Genomic DNA, 25,980 nt, shown 5'->3' with positions numbered 1-25,980 from the left:
TCTGTTTACCTATCTGTTTATCTGTCTGTTTATCTGTCCGTCTCAAAGCATTGATATTTCCATAAGCACTGAGTAGTATGTGTTAGTGAGGTTTAAGAGGTGTGGACTGATTGAAGTTACAGCATTGCTTTGCCAGTTATACTTATATACTGTTGGATACTAGAATGTCCTTTAGATAGATATGTGTCGTATAGATAGATACTCTTCTGCATTCTATGGTTGGGCTCAATTCGAAATTGAAGGCTGCCAATTTAGGAAGTGATTTGAATTTAAAATCAGCTAATTAAAAAACATAAATAGCTTCTCCTTTTCAATTCATTATGAAGTCATGAAAAATAAAGGCCCCTATTTCAATCATCGAATTGGAATTTCAGTTTACTTCCTGAATTGACTGCCATATTGAGCCCAACCCTGCTGCATTTACTCAAAGCATTCATTATACAATAAATACAGTGTAAAGGTATGAGACTAAATCTATCAGGTTATGATGAAGATATGAAGGATATGAAGTCAAGACAATGCATACAACACACACTAAGATGAAGCCACTGGATTCCAATAATTGACAAAAACACTGGAGCTGTCCGTGTGTATAATGACTATAGAGTAGTGACTGGTGAGTTGGGGATAAAAGGCCAGATCACTTATCAATTTGATTCATGATCAACCGTATCTATAGTAACGTTTGACTATCTGTTTCTCTTGGTTATCTATCTATCGCAGTTAAATTAATCTATATTCATATACCTATATATTATGTATGTATATTTATACAGTCAAATAGTTATCCTTTTTAAACTGACTATTAATTGTAGTGGGAACATGTCAAACACACACTCAGAGACCAGGCGAAAGAGGAGAGATCAATAGGGGTGAAAGGTCAAATAGAACACAGAAAACAGCTACATTTCACTATGGTACTACGTTACGTAACAGGGGCTACGCTCCAATACTCTACCATGGCTCCCTTCACCGGTTAGCCTGGCGGCAAGGTCTGGGTCTGAGGCGAAGGAGTTGGCTAGAGCAGAAACCGACCTGGCTACCAGGCTATAAATCTTCCCATAGTGACTGCTGATCTGAAAGTGTCTGGATAAGCTGAATGTATGCGTTGCATGTTTCGTCACAATAGTTAACGTTCGTCTGGACTGATGCCCGAATGAGCATTCTACTCAATGCATCGTCAATAAGCGCTGAAGATTTCATCGAAAGTGCATTACAGTGGCCTGGAAATACAATGACATTCAAAAACAGGCAAATTATTATTAGGAAACCCTTTCGTCATCATTTTGATGTCACCAGATAGACTTTAGATGCAGTATAACGTTAGCTAACTAGCTTAAATTGAGGGGAGGCCACCTGATTGTAACTAGCTAACGTTAGCTTTGCTAGCTATTTTTGCCGAATTTTGCTAGATGATGACGTAGCCATCTGTCTAAAGTAAATTTGACGACATGATCATGCTGGGGAAGTTGTTTCCTACTACATATTTGACTACTTTAGCAACGTCACCGTATTTCCACAGGCACTATAGTGTAATTTAGACTAAACAGTAGTTGGACTTATTTCAGAACGACTGGACTTATCACCACTTTAGGGCAACGCCGATGGCGGCTTGAGAAAGTTCATAACAATGGCATGACGTGACGGAGGTGCAACCTATGAATAGAATTCTACAAAGCTTTATCCAGTCCTTCTCAGATCAGTGGTCACCAAAGAGAGGAGATGATGAATGGAGGACATTTATAGGGATAGTCCACACCAAGATAAGTGTTTGTCTGAAGTTTTCACACTTCAAAAGTGGTCTGAAGTCGTGCTGGGTCCATATTCCACACCATCTGGTGAGCTAAATTAAATCTTCATTAAATCCCCCTAATTAGATGGCATTCGATGGTACAGTTCTTTAGGGATTGAGTTTTGCAGATTTCTACCAGTGCATATAGTGGGATCTACACAACAGATGGTGCGGCGTACGGACTGAACTAAATCACTTAGACCAGAGATCATCAACTAGATTCAGCTACGGATGGTCAGGGGGCTGGAACATAATCACAAATCATTTGTAGACTGCAAATTGACCGCAAGAAGCCCAAACAGATATGTCATTTGACTAAAATATAATCATTTCAAACCTTGCTTAGATTTGTAAACAATCACATCTCTCTCTATGTGTGGGAATACTTTGGAACAGATTTCCAACATTTACTGCTGATTTTAGTCTTATGTCCAACAAGTAATTCTAACCCTTTGCTCAGAAAACTTGGGGGCCAAATAAAATCATGGGCCGCCAGTTGGGGAACCTTGACATACGACTTTGGACTACTTTAGAGATATGAAAACGTGATTTGAACTTAGATTCGGGAGTGAACTATTTCTCTGAGAGCATTGGGACTTCGCCACAGCCTCTCTATGGTTGCCTAAATACATTATAGCTTCATGACTTCATTTTCCCTCCCCCATATATATTCAAACAATCAAAACTCTGATCAGGTGTCTGAAATCACAGGATCAGTGAGGCGTAGCCAATGGGTACGAGCCCCTCTCGGTCTCCCTGACGACAGCGAATCCAGTCGTGATCGACACCCCCTAAAACCACTAACTCCTCCCCTTTCTGGAAGCTTAGCTCCGCCCCTGTGCCAGAGTGGTCGCATAGTGTTCTGACTGACCTGAGAAAGAGAGAAAAATAAGTGATACTGCTGTAAAAAAGTGTCATAAGAATGACGTAACACCGTCATAGACAGTCATGACTACTGAACTGAACAAACTAAACATGTAATCTAGATATATTTCCACATATTTCCAATACCTGAGGGGTCTTGGGTTGTCCCATGTCTCCTCCATCTCTCTCTCTACCACCTCTTCTACCTGCTGGGGCTCCAGCACCCTCCTCTGGTTAGCACTGGAACTGCTGCTCACCATCCGGGTCAGAACAGACACCCCTGGAGACAACCACTGAGATGGACGTCTGGGGAGGGAGAGAGATACATCAGTGATAAGAGTAAGATACTTCAACTGTCTAGTATCAGAAAACTCTATCACACAAACACGTACACACACACCAGCGCACCTGGTTGGAAGTGTGGGTATCGTGGGGTTATTGGAGGCTCCAAACAGCCGTCCCAAACCCCAGGGGACCGCCAATGCTCCAACGACCTGAGGAGGGTCACTCCAGGCCTGGGTACTGGCCTGGGGCTCTGGGGGGTCTCTGGATGTCCCCTCCTGGTTCTGTACTGCAGACAGGCTGAGTTCAGCCAGGTTCTGGCCCAGCTTGCCCCCCCAGCGTACCACAGCCCCCCATCCCTGCTGGATCACCTAGGGAGAGAATAACAGCTCAGAAAAGTGCTGTGTGGTACGGACACCCACCCATGCATTCAAACAAACACACACAAACAGACACACAAATACACACACATTGAATTGTGCTCACCTGTCCTGCCTGTTGGGAGAGACTGGCCTCCTCAACATTAGGAGGTGCTAGCTCCATCATTCCTTTCTCCTGAACCCACATCAGCTGAGGACTTGTCTCCGCAAGACCCCCAGAGACCTTCGCAGGCCCCACACTGAGACTCTCTGGCTTCAGTGACTCCACCAACCCTCCCACCCCTGAGTTGGCCAGGGACGACGAGCTCGCATTACGATTGGTCGCCTCGGGTTCTGCTCTCCCAAAGTACAGCTCTGATAGGCTTTCGAGATTGCTGCTGCCCCTGCCTTGGGAAGCGGACCCCCGGGGCGAGCGCCTGAATCCCAGGTCCTGATTGGGTGGGCTGGGGATCTCTGGGCTGTGATTGGCTGGCTCCAGGTGGTGGTGCTGGAAGAGCAGGTCGAGGTTAAGGGTCAGGAGACTGAGGGGCTGCAGCAGGAGGAGGAGCTCCTCAAACAGAGGCTGGCAGGAAGTCAACGACAAACGCATGAAGGAGGAGGGCCGGTAGAACGTCACCAACACATCTGACAGAGAGAGAGGGAGGCGAAAAAGAGAGAGAGAAAGAGACGGAGGGGGAGAGAGAGGGTGGGGTGAAGGGAGGAGAGAAATAATGTTATAACATATTAATATTCAAACAGATAAATTGCGGATATGAACTTTAGGCTTCAGAGACTTACCACTGCATGACTGGAGATGGGACAGCCAGAAATCCATAAGCTTGATGCTGAACGAGAGACAAGAAGCAGGTGAGAATTGGAATTGAAAAAGTCAAACATAAAAACCCCTAGGAGAGAAGAGCCAGGTCTTACTTGAGGAGGCCGAGGAGGAAGGCGTTGAACCTGTGTTTGTTCTGCCTGAGCTGGGGCAGCTCTCCTATTCTAGCCTGGAGGCTGTACAGGGACTGAGTGCTGGGCCCTGGAGGGAGAAGGGGAGCAGAGACGAGAGAAAGAAAGGCTTTGGTTAAGCTTTGGCACAGAGAAACAAATCAATATCTAATCAACATGTTATGTTACCTTTGACCTGAATTGACTGAAATTGAAATGAACAAGTACTGAGTCAATGGAATAACCCTGATCAGCAGAGTAGTGGGAAGGAGAGAATAAGAGGGAATAGAGGAGGGGAGAGAGTGATAATCAGAGAGAAGGATGACTCAACACTGCAGAATAATGAGCGCCAGACTAGAGCGAGAGAGGAGAGGAAGAGAGAGAGACTGAAAGTACTATGAACCCACATGATGTCTGGGAGGGTGAGAGAGATACACATTGGAAAGAGGAAGAGAGATATTGAGAGATTGGCTATGTACTTCCATCATGTCTGAGAAGGAGAAATAGAGAGAGATGGATATAGAGAGAGATATATAAATATATGGAAAGGCAGGGGGTATAACAACCACAGCCCTCCTATGCTGTCTATGCTCTCTTGTAACCCACCTCTGTACTGCGCTCCAGAGTTCCTACCTGGCCTGGTGGAGGCCTGGACCAGTCCCCAGGCTGAGTTTGGCCTCCTGCCCGAGATCAAATCACTCTGGTGGGGCTTGAGGCCGTCGGAGAGCAGGCTCCGCAGGGCGGGGCACAAACACTGCAGCACCAGCCGACCCAGAGACGGATTCACACTGCTGTCTCCTGATAGAGCCTGGAAAGGGGAGGAGGAGAGGAGAAAGGAGAGTGGCAAAATAGAGGATGCGAGAGAGGGAAGAGGGGATGAAGAGGGAATAAATAGGGGAGGAGAGAGGGAGAGGAGAGGGGAGAAATAGAGGAGGAGAGAGGGAAGAGAGGAGAGGAGAGGGGAGAAATAGTGGAGGAGAGAGAGGGGAAGAGAGGAGAGGAGAAATAGAGGAGGAGAGAGAGGGGAAGAAAGGAGAGGAGAAATAGAGGAGGAGAGAGAGGGGAAGAAAGGAGAGAAAAAGGGGAGAGGGGAGAAATAGAAGAGGAGAGAGAGAGGCAAGAAATAGAGGAGAGAGAGAATAAAGGAGAGGGGATGGGAGAAATAGGAGAGAAAGTGGGAAGAGAGGAGAAATGGCAGAAGAGAGAGATGAAGAGGGTATAAATAGGGGAGGAGAGGGAGGGAAGGGAGAGAGGTAAGAGAGGAGAGGGGAGAAATAGGAAAGAAGAGAGGGAGGAGGGGAGAAATAGAGGAGAGAGGAGAGGGAGGAGGGGAGAAATAGAGGAGAGAGAGGGAAGAAAGGAGAGGGTGTTATGGATAGGAAGAGAAGATAAATAGAGAAGGATGAAAACAGAGAGATATAGAAGAGGAAAGGAGTAGAGAGAAATATGTGGGAAAGAGGGATGTGGAAGGATGGAGTTAGTACACAGAGGTTCTGACTACTGAGCCAAAGATAGGGATATCTGAAGACAACCTAGCACCTTGTTAATGGAGGCAGACTAGGGGAGAGGAAGAGGGAGAGACAGAAAGAGACACATATGTCCTGTTATTCAATGGATGATTCATATATGGAGGATTCATATATAGATATAGAGCCACTAACAGGCTGTTTGAGCCATCAAGTGTCACACGTTAAGTTCCAATGAGCTGAATGCAACCAGCGCTGCTACTGGCCGGCGTCTAATTCCAGAGACACGGATACACAAATCCTATAAGGCAATGAAGTCTTTGGGGAGTTTGAGCTGGTTGATCTTCTGTCTGTCTGTTTTTCACTTTGCCTGTCGGTGTGGAAACCCTGTCATAGCAACAGTTAACAATACGTCGTTAGGAGCGGTAGCTAGGTATTATAAACGCGGGGGTGGAGGTTTGTACTGATTGGATTACCTCCCCTGATCTAAAACCAAAATGTGAAATCGGAGGAAGATGATTGGCCCTCATATTTCTCCTAATTGAAATGAATATAATTGATTGATCCACAGAGGAGAAGCTGGGTTTGCTGCCAGCATCAGACAACAGCGAACAGTAGAAACAAACAGGCATGCCCTCAGAAATACATCATTAAAGTACAGACATAATGATTAAAAACTCAAGGCCATTTTCCATATCTCACATCATGTGGTGTGTACACCATGTTACTGAAGAGACAGTGTTAAACATGGTGTTAAACATGGTGTTAAACGCAGAGACAGTGGAAACTGACCTTCTGCACCAGGGTCCGTGAGGAGCTGAACTGAGCCAAAATGGCCTCCACTGCCACACTGACTGCACTGACCAGAGCTGTGGACGGGAACAGTTAGACATACACAAACATCATTTCTCTAACAGTGTAAATGTACATGAATAAATGTACTGTATGTACTGTATATCACATAGACTGTATATAAATATACATCTAGGCTATATATGATCCGGTGTGACTCAGTTGGTAGAGCATGGTGCTTGCAACACCAGGGTTGTGGGTTTGATTCCCACGGGGGACCAGTATGAAAATGTATGCACTTAAGTCACTCTGGATAAGAGCGTCTGCTAAATGATTCAAATGTAAATATATACAGGTATATTGTACCTCTTTTTTCCAGCAGGCACAGAGAGGACAGCCCTAGGCCTCTCAGAGGGGCCTTCACGTCATCGCCCATCCAGGAAGTCCCGCCTCTCTGTACAGAGCCGGCGAATGAGACGCTACGAACCGCTGAGATTGACAGAGATAGAGGAAGGATCACTTACAACCTACTCTACTCTAATCAGTGGTGGACTCACCGAGAGGAAGAGCAATGTTACTTGGTGTTTCTGTGTAACTGTTTCAGTATTAGTGATATTACTTGTTTTAGCAGTTAGTTAAAGCAGTGGTAGAGTAGCAGTACTATCAGTAGTAGTGTAGTAGTGATAGCATAGTGATAGCATAGTGATAGCATAGTGATAGCATAGCTTAGTTTGTTGAAACATCTCAGTCCAATATTTTTCACAGATTCTAAAATGGTTGTCTTGTACACTTTGCTTTTCCAATATTCTACACAGGACATCGTCCCTTCTGAGGGTGGTACATTATGTGAATGGGAAGCGGATGCATTAACCTTGACAGACACAGGAAACATAAAACCTCCTATTGGAGAAGACAGCCATGCAGAAGTCATCTATCAGTCACAGGTTGGTGGCACCTTGGTTGGGGAGGACGGGCTTGTGGTAATGTCTGGAGAGGAATGACTGGAATGGGATCAAATACATCAAACACCTGGTTCCCATGTGTTTGATGTCATTCCATTTGCTCCGTTCCCACCATTATTATGAGCCGTCCTCCCCTCAACAGCCTCCTGTGGTATCAGTAAGGTGTGAGAACATTCCTGTCTGACCTCATGATGAAACATATGACACTATAGAAGGTTAGTGTTCAGCCCAGTTTATAGCCATTCACCACTACATTAATCACTACACATCGTGTATAGTCGTACCTAAACACACGTATCTACACCAATGCACACATTCATGCACACACACTAAAGCGTGATAATCATCATCACAGTGATTATCATGGTTCAACAGAAGCTGAAGGTCATAGCTTTATTAAGGTGAGGTGTCTATTTCAGCACTCCATGCAACACAGACACACAACAGCATGGACAGACAGACTGACAGAGTGACAGACAGACAGAGATATAGATATACACACAGACAAACAGACAGACTGATAGACAAACAGACAGACTGACAGCGAGATAGATATACACACTCAGACGGACAGACAGACTACAGACAGACTGACAGGGCGATAGAGATGTAGATAAACACACAGACAGACAAACAGACAGAGAGGTGAGCAGGGTGTCAGACAGACAGACAGAGTGACAGACAGGCGAGCAGGGTGTTAAACAGACAGACAGAGTGACAGACAGGCGAGCAGGGTGTTAGACAGACAGACAGACAGACAGACAGACAGAGTGACAGACAGGCGAGCAGGGTGTTAGACAGACAGACAGGCAAGCAGGGTGTTAGACAGACAGACAGACAGAGTGACAGACAGGCGAGCAGGGTGTTAGACAGACAGAGTGACAGACAGGCGAGCAGGGTGTTAAATAGACAGACAGAGTGACAGACAGGCGAGCAGGGTGTTAGACAGACTAACAGAGTGACAGACAGGCGAGCAGGGTGTTAGACAGACAGACAGACAGACAGACAGAGTGACAGACAGGCGAGCAGGGTGTTAGACAGACAGACAGAGTGACAGACAGGCGAGCAGGGTGTTAGACAGACAGACAGACAGACAGAGTGACAGACAGGCGAGCAGGGTGTTAGACAGACAGACAGAGTGACAGACAGGCGAGCAGGGTGTTAGACAGACAGACAGAGTGACAGACAAGGCGAGCAGGGTGTTAGACAGACAGACAGAGTGACAGACAGGCGAGCAGGGTGTTAGACAGGGGGAGGGAGTGTGAGAGAGAGAGCTCTTACTCAGCGCGGGTGGCAGCGGCGGAGCCTGGATGAGTTTTGGGGGGTCTGAGGTTTTCCTGGGGGGGATAGGGGGGTAGAGGAAGGGGTAGTAGAGGGGGGCGGCCAGGGCATGGAGGGTGTGAGAGCGGGGGAACAGGGGTGAGCTGAGGCAGGATGCGTCCAGGCCTGGAGGGGGGGCTCCAGAGCGATGGGGGGGGTCGAGAGCCCCGATGGGGGAGAGGCGGGGAGGAGCACCCCTGTGGATGGGACAGTTTTTGGGGTGGTAGAGGTACCAGGAGGGGAGCGGAGGGAGATCTTTAGAGGTTCTACTCTGGCCAGGGCCAGAGGTGTATGTGTGTGTGTCAGTGCAACCAAGGGAACCGACGGTGTGTGTTTTGGCATATGCCATCATCATCGCGTCAACGTTTTTATATGGGGTGGTGCAGCCTTGAGTGTGTGTGTCATTGCTGACGAGTGTGTGTGAGCCGGTGTGAGGCTGTTTATCAGTGGCGTTGGCGGTGCAGTACAGGGAGTCAAAGTTAGTGATTGATTCAGAGCCAAAGCCATACTCCAGCTTTTCTTTAGTCTTGGAGTCATTCACATAACGATACAAACTATCAATGTTGCTCTTGAAGTCCTTTCCAAAACGACGTGCAGAGTCTAGGCCTCCATCCTTCTTAAAATAGTCACTATAGCTATATCCAGAATCAATATCATTCTTAGAATAAGTTCCATGGCTGTCTTCATTTAAATCTGTATGAGTGTATGGTGTAGCAAAGGGGTTAGATAACTGGGTAGTGTAGGGGTTAGGGGCCGTGGCTGTGGACTGGGTAGTGTAGGGGTTAGGGGCCGTGGCTGTGGACTGGGTAGTGTAGGGGTTAGGGGCCGTGGCTGTGGACTGGGTAGTGTAGGGGTTAGGGGCCGTGGCTGTGGACTGGGTAGTGTAGGGGTTAGGGGCCGTGGCTGTGGACTGGGTAGTGTAGGGGTTAGGGGCCGTGGCTGTGGACTGGGTTTCAGTGTGGCTGTGAGGTTGGGTCCTGGGGACTGGTCTCGTATGAGCACCACAGTATCCTGGGCGGTAAGGGGGGATTACAGAGTGGAGGAAATAGGAGGAGGGCTGGGAGTGGGCCAGGGAGAGAGGGGGTGAGGACACTGCCCAGTCAAAAGGGGCAAAGGGCAGGAGGGGAGAAGGGAGAGGAGTATGAGTAACAGGGGCAGGTTGAGGTGGAAATGTGGATTTGAGGTGGACAAGGGGGGCATTCAGGGGGTAGGAGTGTGAGTAAGTGGTGTGTGTGTGTGGGTGGGGGGGCAGGTAGGGGTAGTTGGGGGCCAGTAGGGGTAGTTGGGGGCAGGTAGTGGTAGTTGGGGTAGTTGGGGGCAGGTAGGGGTAGGTAGGGGTAGTTGGGGGCAGGTAGGGGTAGTTGGGGGCAGGTAGGGGTAGTTGGGGGCAGGTTGGGGTAGTTGGGGGCAGGTAGGGGTAGGTAGGGGTAGTTGGGGGCAGGTAGGGGTAGTTGGGGGCAGGTAGGGGTAGTTGGGGCAGGTAGGGGTAGGTTGGGGTAGTTGGGGGCAGGTAGGGGTAGTTGGGGGCAGGTAGGGGTAGTTGGGGGCAGGTAGGGGTAGTTGGGGGCAGGTAGGGGTAGGGGTAGTTGGGGCAGGTAGGGGTAGTTGGGGCAGGTAGGGGTAGTTGGGGCAGGTAGGGGTAGTTGGGGGCAGGTAGGGGTAGTTGGGGCAGGTAGGGGTAGTTGGGGGCAGGTAGGGGTAGGTAGGGGTAGTTGGGGGCAGGTAGGGGTAGTTAGGGGTAGTTGGGGGCAGGTAGGGGTAGTTGGGGGCAGGTAGGGGTAGTTGGGGCAGGTAGGGGTAGGTTGGGGTAGTTGGGGGCAGGTAGGGGTAGTTGGGGGCAGGTAGGGGTAGTTGGGGCAGGTAGGGGTAGTTGGGGGCAGGTAGGGGTAGTTGGGGCAGGTAGGGGTAGTTGGGGGCCGGAGGACAAGCGAAAGCGGAGAAGAGGGGAAGGTAAATGAGAAGTAGAGCCATGGACAAATGTTGGAAGGATGGATAGGATAGAGGGATGAGAACAAGGAGAGGAGCAAAAATGTATGTTGCAAATAAATTGGGAGGAGAGAGAGAAATGGAGAGAATGTTAGTGTCTGTTGAGAGAAGAATGCAATGTAAACCAGTAGATCCCCACCACAACATGCAGTAACGCAGTACACCACCCAGTACCCACACAACAACATATGTCCAATAGTCTGACCCAACAGATGCACACAGACTGACCACAATACATGACAGAGTCAATGGAGGTGGTTCATGAACAGAGGAGTCAAAGTTCAGGTTTAGAGAAGCCTTTCTCTTTCGTTTCCTACTCTCAGTCGTTCACCATTATTTCAACAACGCCCAAACCTTTTTCCAGTGGTTTAAGCTAGTGGTTTCATGTTCTACTCTTCCGTCAGTGTGTATTCTGTATTATAAAACGTATATGTGCAGGTGACTGGCAAAGATGAGGTTATCACTGTCCATAGTTAGTGCCACTCTCTCTCTCTGTACAGTAGTGGTATGCTGTTCTCTCTCTCTCTGTACAGTAGTGGTATGCTGTTCTCTCTCTCTGTACAGTAGTGGTATGCTGTTCTCTCTCTGTACAGTAGTGGTATGCTGTTCTCTCTCTCTGTACAGTGGTGGTATGCTGTTCTCTCTCTCTGTACAGTAGTGGTATGCTGTTCTCTCTCTGTACAGTAGTGGTATGCTGTTCTCTCTCTCTGTACAGTAGTGGTATGCTGTTCTCTCTCTCTGTACAGTAGTGGTATGCTGTTCTCTCTCTCTCTGTACAGTAGTGGTATGCTGTTCTCTCTCTCTGTACAGTAGTGGTATGCTGTTCTCTCTCTCTGTACAGTAGTGGTATGCTGTTCTCTCTCTGTACAGTAGTGGTATGCTGTTCTCTCTCTCTGTACAGTAGTGGTATGCTGTTCTCTCTCTCTGTACAGTAGTGGTATGCTGTTCTCTCTCTCTGTACAGTGGTGGTATGCTGTTCTCTCTCTCTGTACAGTAGTGGTATGCTGTTCTCTCTCTCTGTACAGTAGTGGTATGCTGTTCTCTCTCTCTGTACAGTAGTGGTATGCTGTTCTCTCTCTCTGTACAGTAGTGGTATGCTGTTCTCTCTCTCTGTACAGTAGTGGTATGCTGTTCTCTCTCTCTGTACAGTAGTGGTATGCTGTTCTCTCTCTCTGTACAGTAGTGGTATGCTGTTCTCTCTCTCTGTACAGTAGTGGTATGCTGTTCTCTCTCTCTCTGTACAGTAGTGGTATGGTGTTCTCTCTCTCTGTACAGTAGTGGTATGCTGTTCTCTCTCTCTGTACAGTAGTGGTATGCTGTTCTCTCTCTCTCTGTACAGTAGTGGTATGCTGTTCTCTCTCTCTCTGTACAGTAGTGGTATGCGGTTCTCTATCTTCACCTTCTCTATCTTTCCCTCTCTCTAGCAGAGAAGAGGTTGGTTACGCTGAGTCAGGCTATGGAGAGTTCTGTTCCTGCCTGGCTGCGCACTGTCTATCTCTCTGTCTCCTTGGAGATGATTGGATTATAGCCTATGCTGACTAGAAGTCCATTCTGTACATTTAATATCACCGTGACAGAGAGATAGAGGCTCCATAAAGCGTTTTAACTACCATACCTTGGTTTAGCCTTGAGTTGATCTGGCTCTCTCTCAGATGCAGCCACACATTACACTTCCTGTTTTTTTTAACGCTACTGTGAAATAAGTCTCTGCCATTGGTTGGTAGATGGAGCCCCTCCTCTTTGGTTCTTAAAGCTGTACACACACACGTGACAAATAGTCTGGTCTGGATTGTATTATTTGTTTACAGTCTGTGGGTAGAAGTTGGCCCTACATAACCTAGGATAAGTTTATCCTACTGCTGTGACGAGCTGACCACACATAACTCCTTCCACGTTGACAAATACCATACAACTTGGCTTTTACATACACACAGAGGGAAGCACACTACACACACATTCACACGCACACACACACATACATTCAGCATTTCTCCTGAAATGTACATTGTGACTTTGATTAAAAAATATATATATTTCAGACAATAATCACATCACACAATTACTTAATGTAAATTGTTATCAAAACAATAAAGCTGTGTAATTGAAATACAGATTAATAGAGGTATTCAGCCCTTCAGCCTATGGAACTAAGAACTAGAGGTCGACCGATTAATCGGAATGGCCGAATAATTAGGGCCGATTTCAGGTTTTCATAAGAATCGGTAATCTGCATTTTTGGACACCGATTATGGCCGATTACATTGCACTCCACGAGGAGACTGCGTGGCAGGCTGACCACCTGTTACGCGAGTGCAGCAAGAAGCCAAGGTAAGGTGCTAGCTAGCATTAAACGTATCTTATAAAAAAATCAATCTTAACATAATCACTAATTAACTACACATGGTTGATGATATTACTAGTTTATCTAGCTTGTCCTGCGTTGCATATAATCGATGCGGTGCCTGTTAATTTATCATTGAATCACAGCCTACTTTGCCAAACGGGTGATTTAACAAGCGCATTCACGAAAAAAGCACTGTCGTTGCACCAATGTGTACCTAACCATAAACATCAACGCTTTTCTTAAAATCAATACACAAGTATATATTTTTAAACCTGCATATTTAGTTAATATTGCCTGCTAACATGAATTTCTTTTAACTAGGGAAAATGTGTCACCTCTTGCAACAGAGTCAGGGTATATGCAGCAGTTTGGGCCGCCTGGCTTGTTGTGAACTGTGTGAAGACTATTTCTTCCTAACAAAGACAGCCGACTTCGCCAAACTGGGGATGATTTAACAAAAGAGCATTTGCGAAAAAGCACAATCGTTGCACGAATGTACCTAACCATAAACATCAATGCCTTTCTTAAAATCAATACACAGAAGTATATTTTTTTAAACCTGCAAATTTAGTTAAAAGAAATCCAGGTTAGCAGGCAATATTAACTAGGGAAATTGTGTCACTTCTCTTGCGTTCATTGCATGCAGAGTCAGGGTATGTGCAACAGTTTGGGCTGCCTGGCTCATTGCAAACTAATTTGCCAGAATTTTACGTAATTATGACATAACATTGAAGGTTGTGCAATGTAACAGCAATATTTAGACTTATGGATGCCACCCGTTAGATAAAATACGGAACGGTTCTGTATTTCACTGCAAGAATAAACGTTTTGTTTTCAAAATGATAGTTTCCAGATTTGACCATATTAATGACCTAAGGCTCGTATTTCTGTGTGTTATTATATTATAATTAAGTCTATGATTTGATAGAGCAGTCTGACTGAGTGGTGGTAGGCAGCAGCAGGCTCGTAAGCATTCATTCAAACAGCACTTTACTGCGTTTGCCAGCAGCTCTTCGCAATGCCTCAAGCATTGCGCTGTTTATGACTTCAAGCCTATCAACTCCCGAGATTAGGCTGGCAATACTAAAGTACCTATTAGAACATCCAGTAGTCAAAGGTATATGAAATACAAATGGTATAGAGAGAAATAGTTCTATAATAACTACAACCTAAAACTTCTTACCTGGGAATATTGAAGACTCATGTTAAAAGGAACCACCAGCTTTCATATGTTCTCATGTTCTGAGCAAGGAACTTAAACATTAGCTTTTTTACATGGCACATATTGCACTTTTACTTTCTTCTCCAACACTTTGTTTTTGCATTATTTAAACCAAATTTAACATATTTCATTGTTTATTTGAGACTAAATTGATTTTATTGATGTATTACATTAAGTTAAAATAAAAGTGTTCATTGTTCATTCAGTATTGTTGTAATTGTCATTATTACAAATATATATATCGGCCGATTAATCGGTAGCGGGTTTTTCGGGGCCTCCAATAATCGGTATCGGCGGTGAAAAATCATAATCGGTCGACCTCTACTAAGAACCACTCTAAAGGTAGCCTATAGTATGAGTAATCAGATTTGAGCTGAATCTCAGCCACTCTGGGAAGGGGAGAACATTCTGGAAAAAAGAAAGATGGAAGATAAAGGAGTGAGTGAGAGGTCAAGGACAGAAGAGAGACAGGAGGAGATAGGCAACAAAACATGAACCGATGACTCACCAGATAGTGGAGAGAGAGAGAATGATAGAGGGAAGGGGAGACAGAGAGAACGGGGTACAGTGCATAAACAGTGAAAAGGATAGAAAGAGAATGAGGGAGGAGGAAAGAGACAGAAAGAGGAAGAGAGATATACAGAGAGAGAGCTAGAGGGAGATGGGGAGAGAGAGAGAGGGAGATAGAGAGGGAGATGGGGAGAGGGGGGGAGAGAGAGAGAGAGAGAGGAGATGGGGAGAGAGAGAGAGAGATATGGGGAGAGGGAGAGATGGGGAGAGAGAGATGGGGAGAGAGAGATGGGGAGAGAGAGAGAGAGAGAGAGAGAGAAGGTGCGCTAGAGGGAGATGGAGACAGATAGAGGGTGAGCTAGAGGGAGATGGAGAGAGAGAGGGTGAGCTAGAGGGAGATGGAGAGAGAGGGTGAGCTAGAAGGAGATGGAGAGAGAGAGGGTGAGCTAGAGGGAGATGGAGAGAGAGAGGGTGAGCTAGAGGGAGATGGAGAGAGAGAGAGGGTGAGCTAGAAGGAGATGGAGAGAGAGAGGGTGAGCTAGAGGGAGATGGAGAGAGAGAGGGTGAGCTAGAGGGAGATGGAGAGAGAGAGGGTGAGCTAGAAGGAGATGGAGAGAGAGAGGGTGAGCTAGAGGGAGATGGAGAGAGAGAGGGTGAGCTAGAAGGAGATGGAGAGAGAGAGGGTGAGCTAGAGGGAGATGGAGAGAGAGAGGGTGAGCTAGAGGGAGATGGAGAGAGAGAGAGGGTGAGCTAGACGGAGAGAGAGAGGGAGAGATAGCTGTGGGTACTCCATTACTTCCCCCCCGGTCTGCAGATTGGATGAATAATTTAATAAGGCAGTGATGACATCACACCAGGCCCACAGGAAGCACCGAAGAGATTCTACCATCTCTTCCTCCCTCTCTGTCTCCCTCTCCCACTCTGCCCCATACACTTACCTGTCCATCCCTGAAAAAGAATGAGTGCAGCCCATCTAATCCTTTGCATCTCCTTCATCTATCTGTCCATCCTAGATAGAAACTACATTCCACTGCACCCATCTATGTATGTATCTCTCTCTTGTTCCCCCTTATTTCTCTTTCCCTCTACTCTGGAATGCGGGGGATTCTCCCGTGTTTTTGTCACCCTTCTCTCTGCTGGTTTAGTTTTTATTCCCAAGAGAGGACACCGTTTCAGATGTGGTGTTGTGTACATAATATTAGATGGAAGGTGGCTACAGTGAATACTGTAGTTTGTTACTACCTCCACATTTTCACCCCAAATCAGCACCTCACAGTCAACAACTAGGCCTATAGTCATCATCATCATCTAACTCACCTGTAGTTCTTGACTCCCAGGTTCTTCCTCCATCAGCTGTTCCTCTCACCTCCACCTCTTCTTCCTCCACCTCTTCTTTCCTCTTTTCTCCCTCCTCTTTTCTCTGTCCATCCATCCTCCACAGGTTCCCTTCACTGGCTGAGCACCCAATCTGCTGCGAGGGACATAACTCGGGTTGTCCAATCGCATCCTCTGCTTTCTGGAACATTTCCCTAAAAGCAGCCAATGAGGTGAGGGGAGGTGGTTGCAGGAAGGTGGCCTGGGCCTGGGAGGTGTACTCCCATTGGATTCCGTCGCTGTCCGTCTTTTCCCTCCTCCACTTGAGGTTGTAGAGGAAGTCAGGGTCAGGGGTTATGACTGTGGGATCAGGATCCGGTTCAGTTATTAGTTGGTAGGCCGGGGAGCTGTGTTTGCTACGGTTACGCAGTTCCTTGAAGGTCATCACTTTTGAACCCGACCCTGACGTTGACCCAGATGACGACGTTGACCCGGAAGTAGATTTCTTCAGGGTTTCCTCATTGGATTTTCTAACTTCCAAGGGCGGGGTCAGGGTTTCACCATCGGGGGAGAAAGCCATGAGCCAATCAAATCGCTCTGGGCGTAAAGAGTTGGCGAGAAGGGTGCAAACTTTGAGGGGGGGCAGGGTAGGGGGGACAGGGGGTAAGGGACGCGGGGGAGGAGGGGGAGGGGTTTCCGAGAGCACAGGAGAATATTTGAAAGTCTCAAAGTTAACATTGTTAGAGGTGTTGGTATTGCCAGTGCTGTAGTAGGGGTCAGATGCTAGGCTAACGTTAGACCCAAACCCACTGTTTCTCTTCCTCCTTCTCGCCATGTCAGTGAAAGACGTGGTTCTAAACACATCTCTGCTCTCCTCTTTCTCTCCCTCATCCTCCTTTACTCCTCCAAATATATCAGTCTCTCTATCCCTCTCCACCCCTGACCTCCCTCCTCCATCTCTCCATCCATCCACAGCCAACCCATCTATATCATACTGCTCCTTAGCCCTCTCCTCTTTTCTCCTCATCCCTCTATCTTGTGTCTGTCCAGGCCTGGAGGTGTGGTGGGTCTCCCCCGCTCCCTCCTCCTCCAGTCCCCCCACACAAACCCCCAGCTCTGGGCTGAGTTTCAGGAGCTCAGCCTGGGTCAGTCCTGCTAGCACCAGTAGCTTACGGATCTCATCATCCAACGCATGGAAAGAGGGAGGGGGAGGGATGGCAGGGGGGGTGGCGGAGTTGGAGATGGAAATGGTGGGGGCAGGGGGGAGAGGAGGAGGGCGAGAGGTGGGAGGGGGGAGGGACAGGGGGGTCTTCCCGCATCCTGCTTGGAGGGTGGCGAGACGCTGAGCCTCCTTACGGGCTAGGTGCTTCCTCCGAGGGGGGGGGGATGGGGGGAGTGGAGGAGGGGAGGGAGAATGGGAGAGGGGAAGATTTGTAGAGAGTAAAGTAAGGGATGTGCTGACAGAGAAGAGGAGGGTGGACGGAGCGTGGGGAAGGAGGGAGGGCCTTCTCACACCTGAAGGTGTAGAAAGTGGGGGATGAGGATGGAGAGGTGCAGACAGAGACGGAGGGGGTGATGTCACGGCTGATGTTGATGTAGGTGTGGAGTTCAGAGTTCACGCTGGCATAGCGGGCAGGGGGTTTGGGGGGTCTCGGTGGGGGCTCTATGGGCGAAGATGTCTCTGATTGTGAGACCAGGGGCTCGTCACAGTCTGAAGGTGCTGTCAGATCCACTCCAGCATCAGAGAACTCCTGGGAATCTCCCAACGACCCTCCCCGGCCCTTATAGAGCTTCCAAGACATATCCACGTTCCCCATCTCATCCAGAACATCAGAGAGATCTTCCTTGTCCAGATCACCTAGATCCAGTCCCTTCTCATGGAGCCTGGCGATGTGGGCCAGCTTCACCTGCCTGTTGACACTCTCCAGTCGGTCCAGGTGATCCAGTCGATCCCTCAGTAGATCCCCCTGAAGATCCCCCTCCAGGTCCCAGCGAGCCACCTGAATCACCTGGCTAAAGCGCTCCATCTTTCCAAAGTCTCCCACTGACTCCAGGAAGTCCAGGAGGCCTAGTTTGGCGACGTCTGACCCTAAGCCTGTCTGACCTTTGACCCCCAGGTAGTCAGAGGAGGAGGGGGAGGCGGGGGCGGAGGGGTAGCCCTCGTCTGGGGAGCAGTCGTGTGGGGGGGAGGAAGGGCAACGAGAGACAGAGGGGGGTTTGGGGTTGAGGAGCAGGACTGGGGGTGAACGGGAGGCTGGGTAGCGTTCAGGAACGTGAATGAGAGTGTGGTCCTGAGAGATTAACAGATCAGCGTTCCCCTTGTGGCCAGAGGACGAGAGAGAGATGGAGAGATCGGCGCAGTCTGACTCCAGATCGGAGCAGGAGCTGATGGAAGTGGAGGATGAGGAGGTGGAGGAGGTCAGGGAGAGATCCAGGAGAGAGGGAGGGAAGTCGCAGCACGATGGGACCAACGTGTCATCATCATCATCATCATCATCATCAACTTCAACATCCACACTGTTTTCCTCTTCCTCCGTTTCTTTCTTGTTATCCATCTCTTCCTCCGTTTCTTTCTTGTTGTCTATGACCACATCTGTGTTCTTGTTAACATCTGCATTCTCCTCATCTTTTATTCCTTTCTCTAGTTCCAGGGCATTAGGGGGGCAGGCCGGGGCCAGGACCTGAGGCTGGGGCCTGGTCTGAGAGGGGCTGGCCTGTGTCTTGGTCTTGCCCCCTGTCCCCTCCTGTCTCTGGGGTAGCAGGGGAGGTGGTGGAGGGGGCTGAAGCTTCAGCTGCTGTCTGATGGAGATGGTATTGTTGTTGTTGTGGTTGTGGTTGAACAGACTGTTATTGTCCTGGGGGGAATGGCCGTCGCAGCACAGACAAGGCAGGCTGGGTTCATTACAGTTGGGGTCCAGATGAGGAAGAGGAGGAGGAGGAGGGGCGCGTTTCAACACAGCTGCTGCTGCACGGACACTTTTGGGTTTGGGTTTGGTCGTAGAGAGGGGAGCTGTGTTTCTCTGTAAGCCCAATCTGGACTGACCCAAGGGGGCATGAGGCTGGACCCCCACCCTGGTCCTGGAAGACTCGGGGGTCACTTTGGTGGCGCGCCGAGGAGAGGAAGAGGAAATGGTGTTCATGTTTTTGTCTTCCCTCTGGGAAACAGGGCCGTGTGGCTTTGGTTCCGCTGCGGTGGTGGTCCGCCTGCTCGTGTCGAAGCGACGAGGCCTCGAGGGCGGAGCGAAGGTTCGGCTAGAGGAGTGCATTTTAGGAATAATCGTTTTCTAATTGTCAATTATTTGTGTTTCTATAGAAACAGGGGTTCTGTTTTCTATCTAAAGGAAGGAGAGATCCAAAACATGACAGTCACATCTTGGCTTGACTCCAAAGATCCTGCAACATCAAAAGAGACTTGCAGTCAATAGAGGCACAGCAGATAATAGAGATGAGAGGAGTCTGTGCTTCCATGTTCCTCTAACTGCACAAGGGAGCAGCTTGTTCTTGTTCATAAGAAATCTTAGAAGTTAAATCATCCCCTGGTTTGTTCCATATATCTATTGGGCTTTTCTGCTGTATAATTACCTCCTCAGTGCTGGGACTAGTTAGATGAAAATTAAATCCATCTCTCCTCTCCTCCCTCCCTCTCTCTATATATATACAGACAGGGAGACAGACACGTGCACACACACACACACACACACACACACACACAGATAAACACACACACCTAAATTCAATGCCAGTGATAGAGAGGAGATCCCCATGAAAACAGTTGGGAACTACAAAAACTAAAAAAACTAAAAAATTAGATGTATGCAACATCTGGATAAGAGCGTCTGCTAAATGACTAAAATATAAAAAATGTAAAAATCAGCATCCCAGTCTACTCTGAGATTCAGCTTGATGATGTTAAACCCTTGAGAAAGGAGAAAGGATGTACTCACTCTCTCTCTCCTTAACAAATAGGTTAAGTAAATTGAATCGTGATAAATCAAAATGAACTATCTCAATTCTAAGCTTATTTGCATTAGTGGCAAGTCAGTTAAGAACAAATTCTTACTTACAATGACGGCCTAGGAACAGTGGGTTAACTGCCTTGTTCTGGGGCAGAACGACAGATTTTTACCTTGTCAGCTCAGGGATTCGATCTAACAACCTTTTGGTTACTTGGCCCAACGCTCTAACCACTAGGCTACCTGCTGCCCCAATATAGAGCCTAGTACAAACATCTTTAGTAAACAAGATCAAATGATTTAGAGCAGAAAATCCTCAGTTGCGCAATGACTAAGGTACAGGCTGTCTTTTAAAAGCCATCCACTGCCCAGGCTAAACACACTGCTCATATTCCTCCACAGCAGCAGCACCGTGCCCTTCACATCAAACCGGGAGAAGAAGGTAGGCCCATATAAATCAGAACCTGAACAGCGCTTAGATCGGGCCTGGGACACGTCGCCCTGTTCAGAACCGTTAGAATAACGCCCCGTAACCGCAGAGCACATCATCTGCTGGATTTTTGGTATTTACCATCGGATTTATCGACCTGAAGTGGCGGATGGAGACCGTGGAGAGGGGGAGGGAGAGGAGGGGAGAGGAGGAGAGAGGAGGAGGGGGTACATCAAGCCGCATAGTCCTGACACAGCCACCACCCGCTACTATGACAAAATGTATCGCAATTTTTATTAAATGAACTATAACCGTTGGCTATAAATCAAGAAAACGGCTATTGAAATTGGTTATCTGGATCTGGGGATGTGGGCAGGGGTTGAAAGCATAGCAAAACGTATAGCCTAGATCTCGGTACATAGAGAGCATTTGATCAACAACACCTATAATCATATGATTGTGAGATATTTGACTCACCATCGGCTCGGCTGAGGAGAAGATGGAGAGGCTGGAGCCCGTTCTCGGTAAACGGATGCGAGCGCGCGCAACCCCGTCCGACCAACGAACAGCCGCTCTAAGGGTTAAAGCGAGATCTCTCTCCTCTCGCGACCACCTTATCTTTCGTCATCCGCCTCTTTCTCTAGCTCCTCCGCCGGGAACACACCCCTCTTCTGCCTCACCAATCAATCTCCCTCTCTGTTCATCTGTCAGCTCCTTCCATCCCCCAGCCTTCCTCCCTCCCTCCAAGAAGAAGACAATCACTACGGAATCTTCTACCGTATTCTCTTTGATCTCTACTATTGGAATCATTCTTCCTATCCGCCATCACACTCCCTCCATCTTTATAATTCTCTTCCATTCTCAGTGGTAAAAGCACATGCTGTATAGTAGTCTGTTCACACTGATGAGCAAGACAGGGCTATACTGTTTCCCTATTAAACACAGGAACCGTGAAAAACACACATTGTCTTTATGAATCATGATGGAAAACCATAGTGTTAGAGCTCGCTGTACTTTATATTGTTTTCCACTAAAGTTCTGAATACCAAACCCATGTTGGTCACATTTCTTTATTAAAAGCAATAAGATGCCATATTGTCAGCAGCAGGTAGATGTACAGTAGTAATTAGACAGAAAGAGATGATTATACACAGAGGGAGATAGAGAAAACAAAATACAAAGACAGAACATGGTGTAAGAGACAGTAGGATTGTTCCTTTCAGGAAGCTCCTGCTCTATAGACTGCACTCTACTAAACCACTCGGCCGGTAGAGTCCAGAGCACTCGGGCCGGTAGAGGCCAGAGCACTCGGGCCCGGTAGAGGCCAGAGCACTCGGGCCCGGTAGAGGCCAGAGCACTCGGGCCCGGTAGAGGCCAGAGCACTCGGGCCCGGTAGAGGCCAGAGCACTCGGGCCCGGTAGAGGCCAGAGCACTCGGGCCCGGTAGAGGCCAGAGCACTCGGGCCCGGTAGAGGCCAGAGCACTCGGGCCCGGTAGAGGCCAGAGCACTCGGGCCCGGTAGAGTCCAGAGCACTCGGGCCCGGTAGAGGCCAGAGCACTCGGGCGGTAGATGCCAGAGCACTCGGGCCGGTAGAGGCCAGAGCACTCGGGCCGGTAGAGACCAGAGCACTCGGGCCAGTAGAGTCCAGAGCCCCAGATTGTCATCCTGATTGATGTGATCATCAACCAATAATGTCCCTCCCTGCCGTCATCATCAAATCCACAGGATTCTAGAGCAGACAGCTCCTAACAGTGACATGATGTCATACTCACGTCATCATCAATAAATAAAGAGATTGACACAGAGACAGACATAGTTTTTGATGACATGATATTCCCAGTTTGAGAAATCAGTTATTCTGTACATAATTGAAAATCCTATTATGGAGAAAAGAAAGTGGGCACACAGGGGTCCTTGAAGACCAGGTTTCAGACTGACTGGCCTAATGGCAACCAGGATCACTCTCAGTCCAAACTAAAGCCTTGTTCTATTTAGGTCCCTAGACCCTTAACCTAACCCAGGGCTCTCCAACCCTGTTCCTGGAGAGCTACCCTCCTGTAGGTTTCCACTCTTATTACAATCAGGTGCGTTAGATTAGGGTTGGAGCGAAAACCTACAGGAGGGTAGCTCTCCAGGACCAGGGTTGGAGAGTCCTGCCCTAGCCCTTAACCCCATGGTGTTCACTGAAGGGGTAGGAGCAAGGGGAAGGGGCAAGGGACCGAAATGGAAGCAGCCACACCAACTAGCCCTCCTCAGTCCAGCTACAGTGCAACACACACTAAATAAAAACAGTCCCCTCATCATAGTCTTCACTTGTTTCTCTTGTAGATTTTCTTGGCGAAGTTGAGGAAAACTGCGTGTGGAAGGTTTTGGGCGTGACGCGCGATGAGTTTCTGTAAGCGCTGATAGCTGTCGTCTTCGTATTGGTGGTACAGGGTGGGCATCTGTAGGGTGTTGTACAGTGCTTTCACCTTCTCCACACTCACACTGTCATGCCGACCATAACATGACTGGAAGAGGAAAATAAAATAAAAGTTCATTATTCCTCACCAGAGCTAGTCTAGTCAGAGCAGTTTACTGTATTGAGCTATGTAAAGATGTGAATAAATGCATTCATTCCCTCAATCCTCCATCCATCATGGCTTGGGTGTGTTTATGGTCAACTGTGACTGTTCATGGTTGACCTCTCACCTCCAGCTCTGCCCTTTGTTCCGGGGTCATGACCCCTAGAGCTGTCACCACCAGCCAGCCGCATTTGTTGTCCTGGATGTCTGTTCCAATCTTTCCTGTCACCGCCGGGTCGCCATAGCAATCCAGGTAGTCATCCTGGCAACAGAGAAACATTGTTAAACAATGCTGTTATGACATTGTTCGTGTGTGTGTGTGTGTGTGTGTGTGCTTGTGTCAGTCTCATAGAATTACTGTGGTCTCACCTGTATCTGGAAGAACTCTCCCATCTCCAGTAAGATGTGCTTGGCGTTGTTGTGTTCCTCTTCACTGTCGATGCCCGCCTGGGAATTATTCAGAAAGAGATACTCCATTTCTATAATTTACAGTTTCTGCACCTTGTATAATGAGACTGACCAGACATTACAACACTAAACACTCACCATGTACATGGCTGCTGCCACAGGGAGGTAGAAGGAGTAGAAGGCAGTCTTGTACTTTACTATGGCCTTATATCTGACACACAGGGAGAGAGAGGGAGAAAGAATAAAGATTATACCCTTCCAAACCCCAACAGCCATACACTCCTTCTGTCAACAACACCCAATCACCTGTACCTTAAAACCTCCATATACCCCTCCATCTCTATATCCCCCCTCTCTCTCTTACAAACCTCTCCATGGTGAAGCGGTTGAGGTCTATTTGACCAGGAGGAGCGGTCATCAGGTCCAGTGCCTGGCCCAGCTCTGTCTGGAAGGATGTCTAAAACACACAGGGACAGAGAAACAATAGTCAGCTACAGCACAATAGTCAGCTGTGTGTGTGTGTGTGTGTGTGTACCTCAGTGAAGAGCTCCAATAGGTGTACGTAGTAGGGCTGTGCCCTGCAGTGTCTGCGCAGTAGTCTGTAGATGGATCCCTCCAGAAGGAAGGAATCATTGATGGCATCCAGACCCACTCTCTCCTGAGAAACAACAGCCATGTTACTGACTGAGCAAACCCTTTAAAGCCTACTATGTTAACAGGGACACATGGTGTTGTTGGCAGGTGATGCAATATGGAAGTTGATGTAAGCTTACAGTTAGTTTTGGGTAAACCAGTTGGCTGACCATAACAATGCTTTTAGATTAGACTACAATTCTTGTGTGAGCGATAACATTAGTCAGTCTCACCCTCTTGTACCAGCAGGGCTGACCTCGCCGAGTCACTGAAGCATCCATGATGTCATCAGCTACCAGGAAGAACGCCTGGAGCTGAGAGAGAGGAGAGAGAGAGAAATAAAAAGTCAGCGTTAGTCACTTCACTGTGGTACCTCAGCAAAGTGCTAATTGATGTAATAACTGAGTGTGTCTCTCACCAGCTCAATGCACCAGCCAACCAGCAGGGCCCTTCGCACAGCATCCTGGGTCAGCTCAGTGGGAGGAACAAGCTCCCTCAAAGAGCCAATCACAGACAGACCTCGGTTTCTTTTTCCTCCAGGAGTGTTGTAATGCAACACCTAAGAGAGAGAGACAGAGAAATAGAGATGAGTTGTATGGCATCTTTGCACATCTCAATTTCTCAAATCAAACTCTAGCAACTACCCCTAGACACTTCTCATAGATCTGAAGGAGAAATACTTTTTTTAACACTTCCTATGGTGGTCTCAAAACCCCTACACACCCAAACACAACACACCCTACCTCTCGGAGTCTGTTGAGAGCATCAGCGAGGACAGAGTCTGTGAGGTCCTGCTCTGTGAGCTCAGTCACCAGCTCCTCAAACTGGGCTTCAAACAGCTGTGGGTCTGACTGCACTGCTCCCGAATGGTGGGTCCCGTTGCTGCAACTACTGTCACCCTGAGAGCAGAGGACATTTCAGATTGTGAGGGACAGGCAAGAGGGAGATAGAAAACAACAGCATTAGTTTCCAAAGCAACACATGTTAATACAAGGTCTGGTTTGTGCTTATCCCCCCCAAAAAAAAATGCTTACACAGAAACATAGTTCACAGTGTCAACGACAACAACTCTCAGTTTGTTAGCTAACAGTACTAAGTTGGTTGGCTATACCAATGTAGCTAACTAACTAAAACTGTAAGCTCATTACACACAAGCAGACAGGGTGAACATCTTCACAGCAAACTGCACAACTACAGTAAATGACAGCTAGCAACATGCCAGCGGTGCTGTCAGCAGTAGCTTCAACAGTCTGTTCTCTGCAGTAATGTGACGAATTTGAGGTGAAACTATAGCCAACAGTCTGTGTTCACTATCGCGAAAGACCCAGATAAACAAAGTCTAATAATAGAGATGACCCACTAACATTAGTAAAAATAGCAAGTTACCTTGGCTAGAATACGACTAGCTAGCTAACGTTACCTAGCTACTGTAGACAGCACTTAGTCTCCAGATTGTAAACTTGTCTGGCTAGACATTCACGACAGAGAGCAATATCAAGCCTGAAAGTTAGATCCCTTTCATAAATAGATAACTAGATAAGCAATTACACACTGGTTGCAATATCTGCAGTCCTTCTTACCATGATTGTCTTGTCCTTGCTCGTAGTGACAGTCTGTTTGGCAAATCCCTCTTCACTGGTGTTTCTTTACCTGTCGAATGGGAGAGTATGACGCACACAGAAGTTGGGAATTCGGTGTATTGTAGTTTTTGACCACGTTGGCGTTTATTTTATCGCTTAGCTTCTGAACTACATGTCCCGACAGCCTTCGGAGTGATGGCAGGGCCGTGGGACCACAAGGCTTCATATGACATCGAGCCTTTTGATTCGATAAC

General features: G+C 47.8%; 3 protein-coding genes across 3 annotated transcripts; all 3 read right to left on the bottom strand.

The window, feature by feature from the left end:
- LOC115176596 (RUN and SH3 domain-containing protein 1-like) lies at positions 1-17,513 on the bottom strand. The gene is made up of 11 exons (XM_029736678.1): positions 16,162-17,513; positions 6,867-6,989; positions 6,501-6,577; positions 5,782-5,799; positions 4,876-5,050; positions 4,228-4,333; positions 4,096-4,142; positions 3,425-3,942; positions 3,065-3,309; positions 2,804-2,962; positions 1-2,663 (listed from the first exon to the last, which is right to left on the bottom strand). Exons 1-11 carry the CDS (start codon positions 17,183-17,185, stop codon positions 2,498-2,500), a joined length of 2,658 nt encoding a protein of 885 aa, XP_029592538.1. The 5' UTR covers positions 17,186-17,513; the 3' UTR covers positions 1-2,497.
- LOC115176425 (uncharacterized) lies at positions 17,511-21,131 on the bottom strand. The gene is made up of 2 exons (XM_029736469.1): positions 21,019-21,131; positions 17,511-19,551 (listed from the first exon to the last, which is right to left on the bottom strand). Exon 2 carries the CDS (start codon positions 19,422-19,424, stop codon positions 17,511-17,513), a length of 1,914 nt encoding a protein of 637 aa, XP_029592329.1. The 5' UTR covers positions 19,425-19,551; positions 21,019-21,131.
- Positions 21,132-21,597: 466 nt separating this feature from the next.
- LOC115176388 (farnesyl pyrophosphate synthase-like) lies at positions 21,598-25,827 on the bottom strand. The gene is made up of 10 exons (XM_029736397.1): positions 25,727-25,827; positions 24,890-25,045; positions 24,565-24,705; positions 24,380-24,460; positions 24,049-24,171; positions 23,882-23,970; positions 23,652-23,724; positions 23,475-23,552; positions 23,233-23,367; positions 21,598-23,051 (listed from the first exon to the last, which is right to left on the bottom strand). The coding sequence occupies exons 1-10, from the start codon at positions 25,727-25,729 to the stop codon at positions 22,851-22,853; spliced, it is 1,080 nt and encodes a 359-aa protein (XP_029592257.1). The 5' UTR covers positions 25,730-25,827; the 3' UTR covers positions 21,598-22,850.
- Between the last annotated feature and the right edge of the window lie 153 nt (positions 25,828-25,980).

The sequence above is a fragment of the Salmo trutta genome, chromosome 37 (assembly GCF_901001165.1).
Source record: "Salmo trutta chromosome 37, fSalTru1.1, whole genome shotgun sequence".
Lineage (NCBI taxonomy): Eukaryota > Metazoa > Chordata > Actinopteri > Salmoniformes > Salmonidae > Salmo > Salmo trutta.
Note: the sequence above shows the minus strand (reverse complement) of the source record. Positions and strands in the feature narration are given on the sequence as shown.